At 41.7% G+C, this 22,464-nt stretch overlaps 1 protein-coding gene across 2 annotated transcripts in view; it reads left to right on the top strand.

The window, feature by feature from the left end:
* Positions 1-22,464, top strand: part of ATP7B (ATPase copper transporting beta) — a 122,472-nt gene that overhangs the window by 45,521 nt on the left and 54,487 nt on the right. For both annotated transcript variants that reach the window (XM_077298130.1, XM_077298129.1), the window contains 2 exons: positions 15,415-16,594; positions 22,217-22,456. In XM_077298130.1, coding sequence (XP_077154245.1) covers positions 15,415-16,594; positions 22,217-22,456 — 1,420 coding nt within the window. The remainder of the gene's footprint in view (positions 1-15,414; positions 16,595-22,216; positions 22,457-22,464) is intronic.

The raw sequence follows: 22,464 nt of genomic DNA, 5'->3' as shown, positions 1-22,464 counted from the left end.
TATGGAGCATTTACGAGGTGATCATGTGCCATTTCCCAGGACATGTGGTGTCCTCTTGGCTGGTAGCTTGAGGGTTAACTTCTGTCTTTGGTTTCATGTGGGTAACCTTGGGTGGAGCTGCTGGATATAAAAGTTCCTGAATTCTTGTTCCCATTACCTGGTCCACAGGTTTGTCTTTTGTCCTGAGAATAGATGCTTGCGTGTCTGACATCTTCCGTTTTTCTGATTTATCCACCTGTCTGACACTTATGTTCTCGACCTCCCTTATTTTGATGCTGCTTCCCTATCACCCTTTGGCAGTCAGCCTCACTGACCAGACTATCACCCACTATGCTCTTGTGAAAAGAATTACAAAAAGACTGAATAAGCATGTTGTTGGAAGGGTTGCCAGGAGAAAGATTCTCTTATTTCCTTGAAGAACATGGCAGCATAGATAAAGTTTGCAAAGTTGCATCTGAGCAAACTAGAAGACTTCTGGAACACTATCCTTTGACAGATGAGACCAAAGTTGAGATATTTGGCTTCACACATAATACCGCCAGTATTCTCACAATACCGCCATATAGATCACACATAATACCGCCATATACTTCACACATAACGACGCCATATAGATCTCACATAATACCGCCATATAGATCACACATAACGGGGGGGAGAGGAGTGCATAGGAGAGGATTAGATACACGGCCCAGCAGTCAGTATCACACAGGAGAGGATTAGATACACAGCTCAGTCAGTATCACACAGGAGAGGATTAGATACATGTCTCGGCACAGTATCACACAGCATAGGACTAGATACACGTCTCAGCACAGTATCACACAGGGTAGGATTAGATACATGGCTCAGCAGACAGCATCACACAGGAGAGGATTAGATACACAGCTCAGTCAGTATCACACAGGATAGAATTAGATACAGTCAGCACAGTAACACACATGGGAGGAGATACACTGCTCAGAGTCCTCATCACAAAGGATAGGATTAGATTACCTCTCCCCCTCCCCCGCCGATATTACTTCACTGCTGCCGGCGCCGCTCCTTTATCCCTCCTGTGCTGTCCTTGGTCTCCTCCTTCTAAGGCTCGTATAACCGCAGGGCTCCTGCAATTATGCTGGGAAACTGGAGCTCACAGACACACTGTGAGCTCCAGAAAGATGGCGCCGATCTCCTGCCTCTGCTGTGGTGTGGACGGCTCAGGGGCCGTGGCCAGATCACGCAGCAGGGAGCAGCTCAATGTAAACTATAGGGTCGGATGCCGACCGCAGACTCCTATGCCCAGGGCTGCTGTATTTTCAGAGTGTAAGTGTCGTGCAGCTACACTTACACTCCTGCAAAGCAAAATGGCGGTGCCCAGTGGCTGAAAAAATAATAAATAATAAAAAAATGTTAAAGTTAAAAAATGTAAATTTGTATTAAAAATAATTGTTTATATAAACAATTATTTTTAATACAAAAAATAAAATGCGGAACCTTCCCTTTAAGCAATGTTTTAAAGGGAACCTGTCACATGAAAAAAACATTATTAACCTGCTGGTTGATGGTGTTCTAAACCTGCCTGGCGCCCACACTTACAGCTCTGCTTCCAGGAGGAAATTCACTTTATTTCTCTGCCCAGCAATGTTTCTTGTTTAGTCATGGGGATGGAGCCGGCTCAGTTTGTCACCGCTCTGTATATAGTGAGTGGCGGCTGTAACTGCACTGACTGACAGAATGTCCGGCTGGCTGTCAGTCAGTGCCGGAGGCGCAGTTACAGCCTCTCTGTATACACTGAGCGGTGACTGAAACCGCGCCGGCTCCATCCCCATGACTGAACACCGAACGCTGTAATGGGAGAATATATTTCATTTCCTCCCAGTAGTGGGGCTCGAAGTGCAGGTGCCAGGCAGGTTCCTAGCGCTATTAATTTGCAGATTAACCCCATATCTGTAGGTTAATAGTGTGTTTTTTTCACTTGACAGGTTTCCTTTAAAGAGAAGTTGTCCAAAATTTTCTCCAGAATAACGTGAGGGACTAATGGTGATACAGAAAACTATTAATTCAAGTTTTTGCTTGTAAAGGTGGTCCTGGAAGCTGTTGATTCAAGGGGTGTACTTTGCACACACTCTACTTCATTTTGGCTTTGTTTTTTGTTAAATAAGGACACTGTAAACTTTTTGGGTGGTGTTCATAGTCTGAGGTTCAATTTGTATTGTAATTTTAAGGACCAGATTTTTTTTTTTTTTTTTTTAAATGTCCTGATTTATGAAACCAATGAATCCAAAGAGGATGTTCTGCATTTTTTTTCATGACTGTTATGTTGAACTTTCAGCATTTGAATGGGAAACGATACAATACATCCCTCAGAACTATTCCACTATTTATGAAATTCCATTTTCAGCAGTTTGACATTTGTAGGATTTATTTGGCTTTTTTTTGCAGTTTTTAGTTTGGTAGTAGATAACTGGTATTTGACTAAATATTTGGGGTCCTCAAAAGGAAATAATTGCTCACTCTCCACATTTAATTTATGTATAATTATTATTGTTATTGTTGCACATACAGGATAACCATATTTAGACTAAAACCATTGTTCAAAATGATGATTATAGTGGTCACTGTGACGTTGTGACACTACCATGAGGATTGTGCACGGTTTGGCATACAGCTTTGATGAAAGCTTTGATTAAAAGGTGTGCACTTTGTCTATGTAAATAAACACTTGAAGATCAAAAGAATTATCCTTTGCAAGTGCTGTTTTTTTCTGTTTTTACTGGGTTTGTTTCATCTATTTAAAAAAAAGTGTATTACAGATGTTTTTGCACTAATTATTTTTTGCTAATGTTATATAAAAAGTCTGACCTTTTTATTTTATTACTTATAATGTACTGGCGTATAGAGATTCACGGTGTCTGTATATCCGAGCTTTATGCCTGTAGAATGAATAGCCGTGCTCCCAGCAGACCACACATGCTAACCACCTACTTCATCTGCTAGGTATTGTAGTCCTGTGCTGGATTCATACACCGTGCCAAGTAGATATGGCACATGTACTAATAATATGATAGTAAAAAAAAAGGGAGCACGGCACCTATGAGTCTCAGAATCAATACCCTGACAGCTTAATGGCGCTGTCGATGCTGCGATTGCCAAAAAAAACTAGACACTCGGGTGCAATAATCCAGAGAAAATATCAAAATCCAAGACAGAGAAAAAAAGTGGAAATGCATTCACCGGTCTGTTGAAACAAACTCCTTTATTGGGACATATGCATGAGACACCAGGGAGAACGTGGACAGAAAAGGACGAAGGCCGTTTCGCGCTGCTGCGCTTCTAAGGGAGCCGTAGAAGCACAGCAGCGCGAAACGGCCTTCGTCCTTTTCTGTCCACGTTCTCCCTGGTGTTTCCTGCATATGTCCCAATAAAGGAGTTTGTTTCAACAGACCGGTGAGTGCATTTCCACTTTTTTTCTCTGTCTTGGATAATAATATGATAATGTGTGCAAACTGTAAAGCGCTGCGGAATATGCTATGGCTATATAAAAATAAAGATTATTATTATTATGTACTATAGGTTACTGACCCTGAAATAAACCCTACTGTAGAAGCAAGGATTTGCCTCCAAATTGGTTACCAATCGGGATCTGCTGGACCCTTTAAGACCCTGTAGTAAAAAAAAGTGTGCTCATTATGGTGTGTTAAATTGTAAATTGATTGTAATAAATTAAATGCATAAAATTATTCCAGAAAGAATCCAAAAGGAAATAAAAGAAGGAATACAGGCTACCTGCACAACAAAATGTATATAAACCATCATAAAGCGAACATTTATTACAAAGCCTTTTTTTTTTCCAAGTAACGTAGATCCACGTAGAAGCCAACCCTCACAGTACTCCACAAAAAATTTAATTTATTATTCAGATTAAAAACATGAGTGGCAAAGATCAGTCAGGTTCAAAGGAAGGACAGAAACTAGTTCCCTACCATTGTTATATATTTTTAACCATTTTTGTTGCTGTTCCTTGTCACTCATGTTTTCAGTCTGAAGAATAAATGTAATTTTTTACGTAATACTCTTTCTGTCTTCTATGTGGATTTAACTATATTACTACACAGACCATTTTTTGCCGTGCACCAGACAGGTGAGCGTATTGCCCCTTTTTTGTTTTTTGTACTAAAGCTTGGTTCCTATATAAAGGCCTCCTACACCCGTCTTGATGATTCTGTACTGTGAGAACCAGTACTGGTGAAATCCGAGGTCCGTGTCAGTGTGCCGTCCGTGTGTATGTATTTGACATCCCTGTGCTGTCAGTGTGACATGTATGGAATGAAGTGCTACATAGAAATTAAAGAGTTTTATGTATTAAAGAAGTTTACAGATGGAGAGACAGTAGATGGCGATGAGGAAAATGATAGTTAGAAATATGTCGGTGTGATTTGCGTTCTTATTTTTCTGTACTCCTATTTATTTTTTAAATAAACAAATAAAGAAAACATCATGGGTCCTCTGTAATTTTCATAACTAGCTGAGGGAAAGCTGACAGCTTGAGGCTGATGTTAATATTCCAAGAAGGGGTCAATAGCCATGAACGTTCCCAGGCTATTCATATCAGCTCACGGCTCTTTGCTTAGCCTTTATTGGTTATTATAGGGTGACCCCATAAAAAATGACTTGGGTTCCCCCCCACAAAGAACATCAGCTCCCAGCCACCTCAGAAATGGCGCATCCATTAGATCCAGTTCTGGTACTTGTCCTCCGCTCTTCTCACTTGTCCTGGTATGGTGGGGAGTGGGGTAATAGTTGTGGGGTTGATGTCAGCTGTGCGTGAGAACGCGGCTGCTTGTGACCGGCTGTAACATCATTAAGGTTACCGCCGTTTACAGGCTGCGCTTGTCACCCTCAGCTCAGTGTGTTAAGACTGGCCTGGAGAGCGGTCTCATCACTGATGTGACCATTCTCCAAACCATCGTAGGACGTGGCCATTAATGGATTATTGTCTGAAAGGTGAGTATAACTTTGCTTTTTTATGGAATAGATAGGTAAGGCTGGTTTCACACTTGTGTTGCTGTGCGCTGCGAATGGCAGCGTGCTTCCTCCGTGAAGCTCCACCCAGGCTCCGCCTACTGCCACCTGCGCTCCTATCTTTAACATTGGGTACGCAGGGACATGCATTGTTTGCGGATGTGTCTGCATGCAGCGATTTGAGGTGTGTGGCGACCACACGGAAACACAAAATTTTGCCAATGACAGGTCGACTTGGCTAGTTTTGGATCGTTGTCATGTTGGAACGTCCAAGTATATCCCATGTGCAGCTTCCGGGCTGATGATTGCAAATTTGCCTCCAGTATTTGCTGATAACCTACTGGATTCATCTTTCCCTTCAACTTTCACCAAGTTTCCTGTGCCTTTTGTAGCTCATACATCCCCAAAACTTCAGCGATCCACCTCCATGCTTTACAGTAGGAATGATGTTCCTTTCATCATAAGCCTTGTTTGACCTTGCTCCAAATGTAACGTTTATGGTTGTGGCCAAAAAGTTCAATTTTGGTCCCATCACTCCAAATTACCTTGTTGCAGAAGTTTCGAGGCTTGTCTCTGTGCTGTTTTGCGTATTGCAGGTGAGATACTTTGTGGCATTTGCACAGTAATGGCTTTCTTCTGGTGACTCGACCATGCAGCCCATTTTTCTTCAAGTGCCTCCTTATTGTGCAAAACAGCCACACTGCTAGTTTTCAGAGAGTCCAGTATTTCAGCTGTTATTTGTGGGTTTTTCTTTGCATCCCGAACAATTTTCCTGGCAGTTGTGGACGACATTTTTGTTGGTCTACCTGACAGTGTTTTTGTTTTTACAGAGACCCTGAGTTTCCATTTGTTAATCACAGTTTGAACGCTGCTGACTGCCATGATCAATTCCTTGGATATCTTTTTGTATCCCTTTCCTGTTTTATACAGTTCAACTTCCTTTTCCCGTAGATCCATTGACAATTCTTTTGCTTTTCCCATGACTCACAATCCAGAAACGCCGTGGCTGGATGAAAGATGGAAGATTCTGTCTGAATCCCAGAAACTCACACAGCTTTTATGCACGCACACTGATTACAAGCAAACAGGTCACAACTGAGGATGTTACCTTTAGTAGCCATTGAAACCCATTTGTGTCAACTTCTGTGCATGTTATCAGGCCAAAATCACCAGGGTATTTTAACTTTTGTTCAGGGTCATTTGGATGCTTTGGGTTGTCGTGGCAACACAAGATCTATTACTTATAAAAGAATAAAAACATGACACAAAGAATTAGTGGAAGAAAAATGGCCGTGATGTTTATTTAGGGTTATCCAATAAAACACATAACTTTAATTAAATAAACTCATATAAATATCCAGATTCCAATAAACCAAATCCAATCCGCCCAAACAAATGGGCGATTTTCCCGCCAATAAAACACCACGACAAGGACATAAAAGAGGGAGGGTGGGTGGGATCTTCTCTTCTTCACCGCAACGGCGGACTGACAGCTGTCCATAAAAACTGGGTCTTTATATAGTATAAATAATCTGCCCAACAACCAAATTCTCCAATGGAAAGCCGTTAAAAAGGCGCCAAAGACACCAGCTGGAACTGGTTCTTCTAAAAATAGCATACCTAGGCCAACTGACATGGCCATAAAATTAACCCTTAAAACCAATAGGGCCATAATAATAATCCAAATCTCTAAAGATCTGTGCAGCCATGAGACCCCCCCTGTATTCTTTTTTGACTTGCGGGGGGGGACTATCATGGCAACACAAGATCTATTACTTATAAAAGAATAAAAACATGACACAAAGAATTAGTGGAAGAAAAATGGCCGTGATGTTTATTTAGGGTTATCCAATAAAACACATAACTTTAATTAAATAAACTCATATAAATATCCAGATTCCAATAAACCAAATCCAATCCGCCCAAACAAATGGGCGATTTTCCCAAAAGGCCAAGCCTCAAAGAGGCGAGGCCCCCCCCAAACCACACAGCCACTTTTCTACCATTGTCTGTAAATTCAAATTAAAAATGTCTAACCCGATGTCCGATAAATGGACCAAATCATTCCTAAATAGTCCAGGCAAAAAACCCTCCAGCTCCTCGTGTCTGAAGGAAAAACCACCAATTAAAGGTAAAAATTTACACATATTCCTATTAACTCTTTTGCGAATTTTATCCAAAAATGACAGCTTACTGTCAGACCACAAAAATCTAGGTATTATCTCCGAAAAAATAAAACCAACCGAAGGGAATAACTGTTTAAGGTTGCAAATGTCCGATCTCATGAGAGCCAACAAATCAAGAGTTTTAATCCTACCAAGGTCATTACCTGCGAGATGAAAAATGACTATGTCTGGAAAAGGGAAAAGTTTAATATTTTTCTTAAACTGATAACAAAAATTGGACCAACACATGCCCCGAACACTATGCCAATAAATTTGAACGTCATTAGTATTAAAAGAAAGATTCTCAGAATACACTCTCTGCCTGGCTCTCTTCTCTGCCCAAAAAATGAATGAGTGTCCCATAATCCAGACTATGATAGGACCTGAAAGGTAAATGAAGAATTAGTAGACATATAGCTCGTGGCGAACATACAATTTGAATCTTCTAGAATCCCATCTACCCAATTTCTGAATCAAAGCATCATCCAAACCCGCTCGGGATGCCTCAGTAGCAGCACCTATACGAAATGAGTGGGAAGTAATCCGTAAATGTTGACAATTCAAAAAACATAAGCATTTTTTCAAAACGGCATTAAATTGAAATATTGTGACTGGAGATCTGTCCATATGAATAAATAAAGAGCCTTCGCTCTTAGGCCTTATCAGGAGCCAGCGCTTTAAACTAGAAACTGGGCAGATTGCTGGCACAGAAAAAGAGTTGACTCTCAGCCTAGACCCCCTGCCTAATTGGTCAGTCTTTGATTTTCTAATAAATAAGATCAAAAACGAACCCTCAATACTGACGTCAGCGAATAGCAAGCCAGAAGGCTCTGTTTTCTTAGCTGACACCACTTCACCAACCCTTAATGCTCCAAAATATGTCAATGTAAAAATTGCATGAAACAGCGAGCTTTCCTCAAGAGAACTACAAACCTTTGAAAGAACTAAACATAAATCCTGCAAAAACGAAAAAGTGATCGGGCGTCTAGAGTCTGCCTTAAAATTAGATCTCTTCAGACCCTTTAAAAATTGTTTTAAAGGAAAGAAACCGGTTAAAGGGGGGCTACCCCTTAATTTAAGAAAAAATGACACCCCCGCGAGGGACTTGGCTATTGCTGCATAGGAAAGGCCTAGCTTGGCCAGAGATTCAGCAAACCTGAGGCCCGAAAAAGCGCTAGATGAGCTATAATCTAGGTTGTTCAATATACAAAAATTCACCCATTTATGCCATGCGGCCGAATAATCAGCCCATGATCTGCCAGAAAGCGAGTTCTTAATATAGTGAGGAATCAGATCAAGATTAAATCCCAAATCGACTGAGGGTAGGGAGTCGGTTCCAAGTCTGCGACGGGTACCTGCGAACGAAAAATTGACTGCTCATGCCTAGCCAGGAAACCTGCAGAAACTGACCATTTGCTTAAACCCCGGTTAGCCTTAATCCAAATATTGCATTTCAAGCAAATGAAAACTAACTGCCTAATGATAGCCGAAGCCCATTTATTCTTTGAAGATAGGGTATTAATAGAGAAAATCACCCCTGGGTTTAAGGACAAAACGACAATTCTAGAATTTTTAACTAAAGGGCCCCATAGATAAAGCCCTAAAAAAATTACAAAAAGTTCAAAAACCATCTCAATGTTTGTAATATGACCTTCCATCCACTGGGGCGGCCACCGAACGGAGCACCAGTGGGATGACAAAAAAACACCACCGCCAAAGGTGGAGTCAGCTGCAAAGGAAAATGGGATAGAATCAGCAGAGACAAAAGCGGATTGCCAAGACGAATGTCCATTAAATTCAGAAAGGAATCTAAGCCAAACTTTAACATCCTCCTTCATTTCTGAAGAAATTCTAATATGAAAAGAAGGAGATGTTACACCTGTAGTCGCATCATATAACCGCCTAGAAAAAACTCTCCCAAAAGGAATTATGCGGAGAGCAAAATTAAGTAGACCCAATAAAGACTGGAGTTCTTTTAAAGTCAGCTTTTTTCTACACAGACAATTATTAAGAGCATCAGCTAGTTTGGTAATTTTATCAATCGGGAGTCTGGATTCCATCTTAACGGAGTCCAAAGTTATTCCAAGAAATTCAATGGAAGTACAAGGAAAAACAGTTTTTTCGTTGGCAATAGGGACCCCAAAATAATCACACATTCTTAAAAATCTATTAAGCGTGTCCAAGGCAAGCGTGGAATCAGGGGGACCTATAAAAAGAAAATCGTCCAAATAATGCAAAATTTTGACATTGGGGGAATTAAATTCCAGAACCCAATGTAAAAATGACGAAAAAGTCTCAAAATAAAAACAAGATAAAGAAAAACCCATGGGAAGGCACATGTCAAAAAAGAAAAAATTCTCAAAACAAAACCCCAAAGAATTGAAACCCTTGGGATCTATAGGAAGCAGGCGAAACGCTGACTTAATGTCTGATTTAGACATGAGTGCATTAGCGCCGACAGACCTAAGCATTTCAATGGCAGAATCAAATGACGCATAGCTAACAGAGCAAACATCTTTATTCACTTCATCATTTAAAGATGAGCCAGGGGGATAAGATAAATGATGAATTAAACGGAAGGACCCAGAATCTTTTTTGGGAACTAAGCCTAATGGGGAAATTCGAAAATTCTTAAAAGGAGGGGAGGTAAACGGACCTGCAACCCTTCCCAGTTTTAATTCGCTAAAAATTTTATCCCTGGCTACATCCGGATTATCCGCCAGGGAAGGAAGGTTTCTTACAATATGACATCCGATCCCTTGAAACGACGGGACAAAAAAACCGTTCAAAAACCCGTCAAAAATCAATCTACTGCTCAGAAAGTCTGGGTATTTGTTTAGCCAATAAACCAGACTTTCCAGCTTCACTGGTGTCTGAGCCCTTTGAAACAGAGTCCCTGGAAAGTGTCTGCTGCGCGGACTGTTTTTTAAAACATCTCGACATAGAGTGTGCGTTTCCACAAAACGAACACTCATGCCGAAAACGACAATTATTGCTCCACTTACAGCCGGAGTCGTTGAAAGCAAAGCAGACACCTTTCTTAGGGACGACTGATGGAGCTTGTTTCAAAGATGCCTGTCTCTGAGGCAGCATCAAATTTATCCATAATCCGACATCTTTTATACCCCAGGAGAGGCCAGGGTGAACAGCCAACTTTTGTCTAAAGGATTCATCATAGTTTAGCCAGGCAAAACCGCCAAAGTTGCGGTATGCCTCTAAAACTATGTCGATATGTTGAAACAATTTACTACATAACCCAGGGGACTTTTCGCCGAGAACAGCCGAGTAGATGGAAAAGGCTTGCAACCAATTATTAAAAGATTTAATATGACCACGTTTAGGGTCATCAACATCAGATTTATCATCACGCCTTTCAGATTTGCTAGGCTGTTCGCGAGGAAGGAGCGAGAATAAATCAATATATTGATTGCTCCAAATGATTTCTTTAACTGCAGGGCTTAAATGAAACCCTAAAGGAGAAAGCTCACAAGTGAGAGCTTCTTTGAAATAATTTTGAGGACATGAAGAGGGAAACGTGATATTTGAATTGCTAAGATTGACAGCTGAATGAGAAGAGGATTTAAAAACCTCACCCAGCGTTTCTGACATCACATCCCTAATCATGTCCTTAATCTGAAGGTGTGAAACAGACAGGGGCACACAAATGTTCTCACCGCTACCGCTGTCTTGAACGCTGCGATCTGGTTGGCAGCCAGCGCTCCAGCCCTCCATGCTGGGCGAGCGCCGCTGCATTCCGGCTGGAGAAGGCTGGCAGCAGACATCTGCTTGTGTTGATAGAAGATCAGGCGCAGGAGCAGGAATCTTGATAGAAGGTGAGGCCATCCCTGGCGGAGCGCCTGACAGAGGGGTTTCAGCAGCGCTTTTACGGCTGCACCTCGCCCCTGATATGCCGGCGCTCCTGGATGACGCGGCTGTCGCTGGTCTCTGACGCGGCTGAAGATCTCGCGCTGGACTGCGCGATCTCGTCTTCCTCGAGCGGGAAGATCTCCTGGCCGGAGCTTGAGCACGCCGGCGTGGCTGTACTGAGGACCGCGACGCTGAAGACGATGGCGCTGCAGGACCCGGAACTCCGCTGAAGGTCGGTGAAGCAGGAGCGACTTGCAATGAAGACTCTTCATCAGACGCCGGTAAAGGAGGGGGGGAGACGGCATCAGTAGCTACCGGTTCAGGTTCTATAGCCAGGCAGCTCTTCAGCCAATCTACCCCGCCCTCCGAGCTGGCTCTGGCGATCAGCTGCTGCACCAGGGCTTCCATCGCAGAGGATCTTCTCTTCTTCACCGCAACGGCGGACTGACAGCTGTCCATAAAAACTGGGTCTTTATATAGTATAAATAATCTGCCCAACAACCAAATTCTCCAATGGAAAGCCGTTAAAAAGGCGCCAAAGACACCAGCTGGAACTGGTTCTTCTAAAAATAGCATACCTAGGCCAACTGACATGGCCATAAAATTAACCCTTAAAACCAATAGGGCCATAATAATAATCCAAATCTCTAAAGATCTGTGCAGCCATGAGACCCCCCCTGTATTCTTTTTTGACTTGCGGGGGGGGACTATCATTATCATTTAAAAAGAGAAAACACAGTAGTTTGACAATAAATGGCTTCACCCAACCACTAACCATGAGTGGATAAAACTTTTTGGTGTTATCATTCATATTCTGTGAAAAAAGGACAAGAAAGCAAACCTACTGCTGGTGTATGTAAACTTTTGAGCACAACTGTATTTATAGTTCTTTTTCCATTCAACTGTTTAGTTTTCTATAGGAAAATATATTTTTGTACTGATACCCAGTAGATAAATAACATACTTGTCTAAAGCTAGGTTCACATTACGTTTACAGCAGCCCGTTCAACACATATGGTAACAGGCTGCTGTAAACGCAAGTACCGGTATGGCAGCACGCTAGCGCAGATAGAGCATCTGCTATCTCTATCTGCGCTAGCAGTGACGGACCCGGAAACGCTGCAGCCCGCGTCTCAGGGTCCGTCACTCAATGACTGCACATCACTAGCGCACGCCCATTGTGCGCGTGCGCTAGTGATGCGTCTGACATTGGAGTCAATGGCGGCGTTAAACAGACTACGTTACACCGCGTTATGCCGTTGTGTAACGTAGTCCGTCTAACGGACGCCACTAATGTAATGTGAACCCAGCCTAATAGACCTAAATGAAATGATGTCCATTGTGCATTTTGATAACCACAAAGATTATGGTCCCATTATTTGTGGATGTGCACATGTTCACCATAGATTGTCACTCTCATCCCAATAACGCAGTTATTCCAGTAAGGCTATGTGCACACGTTGCAGATCTTGATGCGGATCCGCAGCTGAGGGTCCACAGCAGTTTTCCATGCGTCTACAGTACCATGTAAACCTAATGAAAACAGAAACCGCTGTGCCCATGCAGCGGAAAAAAGCTAGCGAAAACGCAGCGGTTTACATTCCGCAGCATGTCAATTCTTTGTGCGGATTCCACAGTGGTTTACACCTGCTCCTCTATAGGAATCCGCAGGTGGAATCCACCCAAATTCCGCAGTAAATCCGCAGGTAAAACGCAGTGCCTCAAGAATACGTGTGCACATAGCCTAAGACTACGAGGTTGTGCTTTTGTTTTCTTTTGTGCTCATGATTGAGTTTTTGTCAGTTTAAATCTTTGCGAAGCACACACACATTTTGGATGATTATATTTCAACATAATTTCCAGTTCAGTATATTGCTTGTCTGTAGAAAAATAATACGGGTAATTGATAGCTTATTAATTGATTCATAGCTTATATGTGCAGACGTTGTGCAGGAGGGTGGCACCTGGATCCTGTGGATATGCAGAAATTGGGCAGCAGGATTGCACTTGGATACCGTGTATGTGTAAATAAATGCCATCTGAATTTTAAGCCACTGTTATACATTTGTTATTTCCCCATAGCATTACTTATTAGGTTTCTGTAGTGAAGCAATAGAAAAATTCCAAATGGAGATTAGTGTAATAATGTTAACTCTTTATATGTATTTTTTAAGAGAAATTGTCTTACGAGGCATCTGTCAATAGGATCAACCCTCCTAAGCCGTCTATACGGGTATACAGGTCATAGGAAGCTGAATAAAATTATACCTTGATATCTGCAACCCGATGACTTATTCCAAAGAAATCCACATTTTTCCAATATGTAAATGAGCGGTTAAGATCTATGGGCGGGACATAGATGTCCCTTAGACTCTGCCTCCATGGATTATTATAAATGTAAAAGTGGCATTGCCAGCGTGAGACATGTAGCTCAGGAAAGCAGACTGTCAGTCATTACATGTCTCACAATGGCATTAAGGCTAAGTTCACATTTGCGTGGTGCGCCGCAGCGTCGGCGACGCAACGCACAACGCAGCATTTTGTGACACATGCGTCCACTTTTGCATGGTTTTGGGCGCAGAAAAAACTGCAACTTGCTGCGTCCTCTGCGCCCTGACGCATGCACCACAGTGACGCATGCGTCACAAAATGCAAGTGCAACGCATGTCCATGCGCCCCCATGTTAAATATAGGGGTGCATGACGCATGCGGCGACGCTGCAGCGCCCGACGCTGCGGCGCAGAACGCGAATGTGAACGTAGCCTAAGATGGCTATGCATGGTTGTTGAATCTGCTGTTTTCAGTGGAACCCACCATTTAACCATTTCATGTGTACAGGGTGTCCTGTGCTTCCCTTATAGCAGATATCATGGGAAGTAGGGTTTGGGCAGTTTAATTTCAACATGACTGATCCTTTTGTTATTATAGGAGATAAGCTGCCGCTAGGGGTTTTCTAGGGTAAGGTTTCTGACAGTAGCTAAAGGTGTGATTACACAGAATGACTGTCAGCCTGATACAACCACAAATAGTTAAACCTTTACTGATCGGCGTTTGTTTAATAGCTGGTTTGCACAGGCAAATGATGTGCACTGAGCGATCTGTAATAGATTGTTCAGTGTGCATAGGCAGCCATAGTTCTCAGCAGTGCAAGTCCTGTGTAAAGACAATGGATCGCCAAGAACGATGATCTTTTGTGCTGCACATAGTGCACCTGAGCGTTTTGATGTTTACACTGCAAGATGATTTTTAAGGACGGTCGTTCACAATTCTCTCAGTGTAAATTCAGCTTTACTTGGCAGAGCCTAGTATGGTATGCATGAGTAGCCGTGTCCTTACGGTCTGATAAAATCCACTGTTTTGTGTTTCTTTTCTCTCCCATGTACAATAGTAATGCAACATGCCATCCTATTGTATCCTATGTTAAAGAGAATCTGTCACCAGGTCAAAGAGGCCACTATTTGCTCTTTTTGTATTCCTGCTGCTCCCCTGATTATTTTATAAATTACTATAGATTGAGATTTGGGCCTTTTTATATATTTACTTATTGCTAATTCTTTGGTCTATACCAAGAGTTTAGTAGTATTATTAATAGGGTTGATCGAATAACTTCCAATAAGCACTTATCCAAAACTATTAGATCAACTCTAATTATTGAAGACACCCCTCCAGAGAATCTGTGAGTCACATCCCCTTGGAAAATACCATAAAATTAGCACTGAATAAAAAGGCCTATCTCTAATTGATTGGCTGACTTAAAAAAAAAACAAAAAAAAAACCCAATTTCTCATAATAAAAGCAAAAAGTGCCCACTTTTAACCTGGTGACAGGTTCTCTTTAGACAGACCTTTTCATAGTTGTGATAGTTAATTTCCTAATATTTTTTTATATTTTTTTGCTGTATTATCTTGTTCTAGTCCTATGCTACATCTTGCCCTATAGCCCATTCTTCATCTACAGTTGTATTCTGTCACCGGAAGCAGTTGAATGTGTTTTTTTCACACACTTTTATAAGACTTTTTTTTTACATCTGCTGTATGATGCCAGATCCCACAGGTTATTGTGCTTTCCCAATACTATACAGAACATAGCCAAAACAACATTTCTACATTATTCAGTGTGTGCAACTATGGTATATAAATCAGAATCATTAAATTCAATGTATTGGGAAAGTTTGTCAACTTTTTATGTAAATTTAAGTAGCCAAAAACTGTTAAATTATCAACTTTAAAAAAGTTGTTCCTTTTTTAATATATGGTGGCTGATTGCTGACTAATCTCATTATTTTATGGAGTATGGATACTGTAGATGATTTTTATACCAGCAGATGTAACGCAGCCATGGGTACAGTTCTAATATCTATTAACATTTTCTTTCCCAGAACTATGACATTCTCAAGACAAGCCATGCACCAGCACCAAGAAAACCAAGATTTGCTTTTGACAACAGAGGCTATGATGGTAGCCTCAATGACCTCACCAAACCATGCCTTGAAGTTAGTTCGGTTGTGGTAGGAATTATAGGTATGACCTGCCAGTCATGCGTCCAGTCCATTGAAGGAAGGATCTCAAAGATACCAAGTGTGGTCAACATAAAGGTTTATCTTGATAAAGCCAATGCAGAAGTATGTTACATACCTTCTGAAATAACGGCACAGAAGATTTGCGAGGAAATCGAAGATATGGGGTTTGATACCCACATAGATATATGCAAAGAACTGAAAGGTGGTCTTTATAAAGAGGATGTAGTAAAAATCAGGGTAGAGGGTATGACGTGCCAATCATGCGTCAATAGCATTGAAGGGAAAATTGGAAAAATTCAAGGAGTAGAAAAAATAAAGGTTTCTCTTACAAACCAAGAAGCAATGATTGTTTATTGCCCGCAGTACATCCAGCCAGAAGACCTACAAAAACGGATCGAAGATATGGGCTTTGTTGCTTCTGTCAAATGCAAACCTGATCCAACAAAACTGGGACCAATTAATATTGAACTTCTACAAAGTATCTCTACAGACCCCAAGCTTAGGAATACAGTTGGACCTATAGGTAACACAATAGCAAGAACTATTCATATAGAAGGGATGCATTGTAAATCATGTGTACACAACATTGAGGGCTCCATTTCTGAGCTCCCTGGTGTTCAGAACATTAAAGTCTCTCTGGAGAACAAAAATGCTGTAATATCTCTTGTCCAGGATCTTACTAGTCTACTGATGTTAAAAGAAGTAATTGAAGCTCTTCCACCAGGACATTTTAAGGTGACCCTTCCAGAAGAAGATGAACCGAGTCCTGCATTACGAACTAAATCAACCCTTCATTCATCTCCTAATCAAATCGAAAGGACCACCACAAGGACAGCGTCCATCCAGATCGGTGGAATGACTTGTGGGTCTTGCGTGTCAACGATTGAAGATACGATCTCTCAAAGAAAGGGTGTCCAATCCATATCTGTGTCATTACCTGAGGGGATGGGAACAATTCTCTATATTCATACAGAAACTAACTCTGGAGAATTAAGACTGGCTATAGAAGACATGGGCTTTGACGCTACTCTTATTTCTGGTATGTGGCTTTTTTAATATCACTATACTAAACCATACTAAAACCATACTATTGTACTAAACTAGGAGCATTCGATGTTCAGTTATTTTCAAATGAGAAAATTCTAGCAACAAAGGAAAAAGAATAGTAGCAAGCCACACATAGTAAATTTACATTTAACATTAGAAAAATTACCATAAAATCAAGTTAGACATGGTATATATAAACATGATACATAGAACATGAGTGTCACATGTATAAACGTGAAGCCCTAGAGGGGCTGGAATAACAGAGTATGTCTATTCGTCAATATAATCACAAATCATAACACATGTTCAGCTTCTTACCCATCATAAGTCCTGACTACACCAGCCACCCTTGCGGCCCCTGACGCGCGTTTCGCATGCTTCGCTTTTTCAAACGGGAAAGTTGTTTTGTTTGTTTTTTAACACTTTAATGCCCTGGAAATGTTATCTAACAATGTCCCAGACACATTTGAGGTTTCATGTTAACAAAATCCTGGTTGACTTACAACTTCTTTTATTTTATTCTTTTTGCCAAATTATTCAAGTAGTTTTTTTTTTATAATAAATTAAGTTTTATATATCTTTATTTTTTTGCCTTTTACTAGAGCTAAAATGTAATTTACATTAAATTGTGTTTAGATTTTCACATTTTATTTGTAGGTGCTATTATATTCCTTTATGCCATACCTACATTGAGAGGTTATGGGATATGGGATCCAGTTTTGGGCTCCACATTTTAAAAAGCATATTCAGAAGTAAGAATTAGGTCAAAGGCGAGCAACTAGATTATTACAAGTGATGGAAGGCCTCTCATATGATGAAAGGTTGGAAAATGTGGGCGTGTTTAGCTTAGAAAAGACGCCTCAGAGGAGATCTTATTTATATGTATAAATATACGTGTGGCCAGTTCCAAAACAATGACACATGACTTATTCCTTTCAAAACCATATGAAGGACTAGAGGGCACTCATCACGACTGGAAGAAAGGCGATTCCGGTAGCTAAATAGGAAAGGGTTCTTTACAGTTAGAGCAGTCAGACTGTGGAATGCTGACACAGGAGGTAGTAATGGCCGACACTATAACAGCTTTTAAAAAAGGGCTGGTTGATTTCCTTGATACACATAACATTGTGGGTTATAGTTAAATTAGTGACAAAATGTATAATTGGTGGAGAAAGGTTGAACTTTAATGGATTAGGTATTTTTTTCAATCTGTGTAATTATGTAAGATCATCTAAAAAAGTTATAAATGAAAAGTTCATGAAAAATATGTGAAAAATTAAGGGGATTGTCCTTTTTCAATATATCTTCATACCTGGGTGCAGATTGGTATAAAAAAAAATAGCTCTGTACTCAGACCACCATTGAGTCCAATCCGTGATCTCAGGGTCTCTGAGCGGGTGTTTTGTCTACACTGGCAGAGCTGCTGAGTTCACTGTTTGGCTTCCGCACTGTTAACCTAACATCAGCGCTGCAGATCATGCTAGACACCGGCAGCAGTGGCAGAGACTTACCAGTGTACCTAGGGATGATGAGTACAGCATGTTTGTTTTTTTAATACTAAACTCCCCCAAGGAATGGAAGATTTCTTGCAAGGGGACAAGTCCTTTTAAAGAAATGCTTAAATGCTTGATAATGCCTCTACTTGATGATACCTCTACAAGGCTGGATAACCAGATGAGCATGTATCCACATGAGCATGTATCCCACATTTTTCCAACAGGTATTTCCTGATATTTCATAGCATCTTTGTCATAATTAGTATTGCCATATTTTTCATACTATAATAGGCACTGATTTGCCAGATTCCTTGACTTTTTTTTTTAAAGAAAACTTGCTATTTTTATAGTCTATGTGCAGCACTTTATAGATACTTGAGTTATTCAGAATTGCAGTTGGTTAGGACAGTTTTCATACTTGTTGGCTTACTGAAGACCTACAAAGAGCTTCTCTATGATCCTTCAGACACAGGTAGTCAAGTAATTGCATGGATATCCTTCGCATATTGTGGCTCAAGGTATGGAGGGTATACCTGGCTTTGAATAAATCTTTTACAGGACTGCTGTTTCAGGGATCTCGCCTGTTTGGAACCAGACTTGATAAGATCATTTCTGATGCAACTAAGAGAAGGAGCATCCTTTTTGGACATGTGGGGCCCTGCAGTTCAAGCCTTAGGACGGATATCCTGAGACGGTTTAATCGGGTCGGTAAATCAGGCTCAGGAGTTCAGAAGAACTATTTAGACCAACTCCCACCAGTTGCCCTCCCTGTCCGGGAGCTAAGCTTGCTGGGTCCAAAGGTAACAGAAGGGTCAATGCTTGACGGGTGGCCCCCACTTGGGAATTTCTCCCAGGTTGATGGCCGCCTTTTCCTCTTTCAGGAGGCAAGGCTGGAGGCGGTCAGTGATTTTTGGGTCAGAGAAATTGTCTCTTTTGGCTACAAAATATTCATCTCCCTGCCTCCAAGATCGATTTTTATGTTCCCGTACCTCCCAGTTTTCCCAGCGTCAAAACCGGTTCCGACCAGTCGATGGCCTTTCTGCTTCAGGCAGGAGTAATTACAAGAGTTACTTTCCACAGCATTTCAGGGGTTTTTATTCAAACCGGTTCATCATCCTCAAGAAAGACAGCTCAGTATTGCCCATTCTAGATTTAAGATGCCTGAACAGGTGGGTTCAGCTCTGTTGCTTTCAAGAAGGAGTCCCTCTGGTCAGTGGTCACATCGTATCTTCAGTAGATATTCAGGAAGCTTATCTACATGTACCGATATTTCCAGCTCATCAGCGTTTTCTTCACTTTGTGATCAACCAAGATAACTTTCAGTTCAGGACTCTCCCTTTCAGGCTGGCCACAGCACCCAGAGTATTTACAGAGATTCTGGCCCCAATTATGGTGTTGCTTCGGACCAGTTATATTCCCCTATCTGAACAGTATTCTAGTTAAACTACAATCCTTTGCTCAGAGCTTAGAGAGCCTGTGGATTGTTTTTCTTGCCCTTGAGCAATTTGGATGGTATGTCAACAAGACAAAGTCCGTTTTGGTTCTGACACAGTGATTACAGTTTCTGTGAATGGTATTTGACACTGTTCAAGCTTCGGTCTTTCTTCAGGTGAAGAAGAGTTACACTTCAGTACTCCATCAGAACCTTGAAGCCTCCGGGCAGATGATCCCTCTGGTTTTGCATGAGAATCTTAGGAAAGATGGTGGCAAAGTTCGAGGCAGTTTTGTTTGCTCAATTTTGTTCGCAACCTCAAAAAAACAAACTGATGGCCTCTTGGGACAAGTAGTTACAGTCTCTAGATTGGTCCATTTGTCTCCCCTTCTACTGTTGCCAGTCTCTTAGGTGGTGGTTGAGTTCACCCCTGTTAACTCGGGGTCGCTCCTTTCTCCCCATTCACAGGCAAGTTCTCACCACAGATGCCAGCCTTGCAGGTTGGGGAGCAGTAAGTATTTTGTCAACTCACTGTTTAGGGGGTCTGGAGTAGCAAGAAGAAACTTCTTCCAATCAACATGCTGGAACTCAGAGCTGTCTGTCTGGCACTTCAACATAGGCAGCACTCCATTGATTGCTGATCAGCATTTAAACAATTCATCCAGAGGTGTTCAGACTGCTTTGTCAGTGGTGGGGTACACTGGATGTCGATCTATTCGCTTCCGGGCTAAACCACAAGGTGACGAAGTTTGTGGCAAGATGCCAGGGCCCTAAGGCTGTCGCAGTCGACGCCCTTCTAATCTCTTGGTCCCAGTTCTCTCTGCACTACCTTTTTCCACCTCAACCTCTTCTACCGAGACTTTTCAAAAGGATCAGGGTAGAAGGGGTTCCAGTCATTCTCATTGCTCCGGACTAGTATCTTAGTATCTGCGGACCTGGTATTTGGATGTCATCAATCTCTTGTTAGATGTTCCATGGACACTACTCAACCACCCGGATCTTCAGTCACTGGGTATGTTCTTCCACCAGAATTTAGTTGCTCAGTTTGACAGCATGGCTATTAAAGCCTCAATTTTAAGGCAGTCGGATCTGTGTGATTTAGTCATCCAGACTATGAATAGAGCCCGGAAGCCATCCTCTTTGTGAGTTTACCATCGCACTTGCAAGCCTTATTTTTATTGGTGTGAGTCTACCAGTACTTCATCAATGTGTTTTTTCTTTGATAAGCATTTCTCTCCTTCTTACGGTTAAGTTTAGAGACCGGGCTGGCGCTTAACTTCCTCAAAGGTCAGATGTCCACCCTGGCTACTTTATTTCAGAGGGATTTCACATCTAAAATGCAAGTTAAAACTATTTTTTTCCAGGGGATATCATATGCTAGACCACCCTATTCGCTATGGCTATTCGCTGCTTGCGTCGAGAAACACGTGATGGTGTCTTCGCAGCTATCCTACATGCATTTGCATATTTCCCATAAGGGATGGGGGCAGTGTTCTGGATCACTGCGTTGAGAAACACGTGATGGTGTCTCCGCGGTGTTGGATGTTTTGGTCTCCCCGAGGCCAATCATCTGTTCCTTCACAGCCTTTTACTAGGCACTGCTCCTAATAGCCAGATTCCTTCTCCACACTGATGAGGGGCAAACACCCCGAAACAGCTGTCTGTGGATGGATACCATGCTTGGCATAGGTGGTTTTCCTTTATTGGATGCTGCCCTTCCCGTGGTTGTTCCTTCCCGGGGAAAGGTCTGGCTATTCGCTGCTTGCGTCGAGAAACACGTGATGGTGTCTCCGCAGCTATCCTACATGCATTTGCATATTTCCCATAAGGGATGGGGGTAGTGTTCTGGATCACTGCGTTGAGAAACACGTGATGGTGTCTCCGCGGTGTTGGATATTTTGGTCTCCCCGAGGCCAATCATCTGTTCCTTCACAGACCACCCTATTGAACACCTCCTATATCCTTGGGATCTTAATCCTGGTTTGGAGGGCCTTCAGTCTACACCTTTTGAGCATTTCAGAGAGGTCTGTACATTTTCCCTTTCTGTTTGTAAGGTAGTTTTCCTTATAGCCATTACTTCTATCAGGAGGGTTTCAGCGCTGGCGTCTTTCTTGCCGCACTGCTTTACCATATTCCATATCAGGATAAGGTAGTGTTGTGGGCCGGTTTAATCCTTCCTTCCAAAGGTGATTTCTAATTTTCATCTTTAATAAGGACATTGTTTTGCCTTCTTTTTGTCTGGCACCATCTCATCCTATTGAGAAAACTCTGCACAAGTTGGACGTTGTCAGGGCCATAAGGTACTATATATCAGCCACTGCCTCGTTTAGACGATCAGATTCCTTGTTTATGATACCAGATGGCCCTCGTAAGGGTCAAGTCACTTCCAAGGCAACCATTGCCCGCTGGATCAAAACTGCTATTATCCAGGCCTATAAAGCTAAGGCAGGGCAGCCCCATGGCAGCAGACTATTCCCATGGTTCTATGACCCCCAATGAAGACTACGAGAAACAGATTTTACGGCGAGTACCAAAAAATTTACTTTTTCCAATGTATCATGTATTTGTGTGTTTTTAGTACCATTATGCTGTAGTTCTGAGTCTAGCTTTAAAATATTACACATAAATCAGTGGTATTTAATATTCATCTTTGGGCAAAAGATAAATGATACATTTGTCTCTGCAGATTCACTATTGGCTACCAGCGGTGACCAGTTAAGCTTTCCAGTGAAGCAAAAGTTACAAGAGACAACCAAGAATGCAAATCTCCACCAAGATTACATTGTGGATGTCCTCCCTAAAAAACCTCACCTAGACATCCCTCTTATGGAAAACCGTACGCCCCAGAAATGTGTCTTACAAGTCACAGGGATGACGTGTGCCTCATGTGTCTCCAACATCGAGAGGAACCTGAAGAAGAAAGATGGTATCCAC

Source organism: Ranitomeya variabilis, chromosome 3 (genome assembly GCF_051348905.1).
Source record: "Ranitomeya variabilis isolate aRanVar5 chromosome 3, aRanVar5.hap1, whole genome shotgun sequence".
NCBI lineage: Eukaryota > Metazoa > Chordata > Amphibia > Anura > Dendrobatidae > Ranitomeya > Ranitomeya variabilis.
This window is presented reverse-complemented; position numbering and strand designations above follow the sequence as displayed.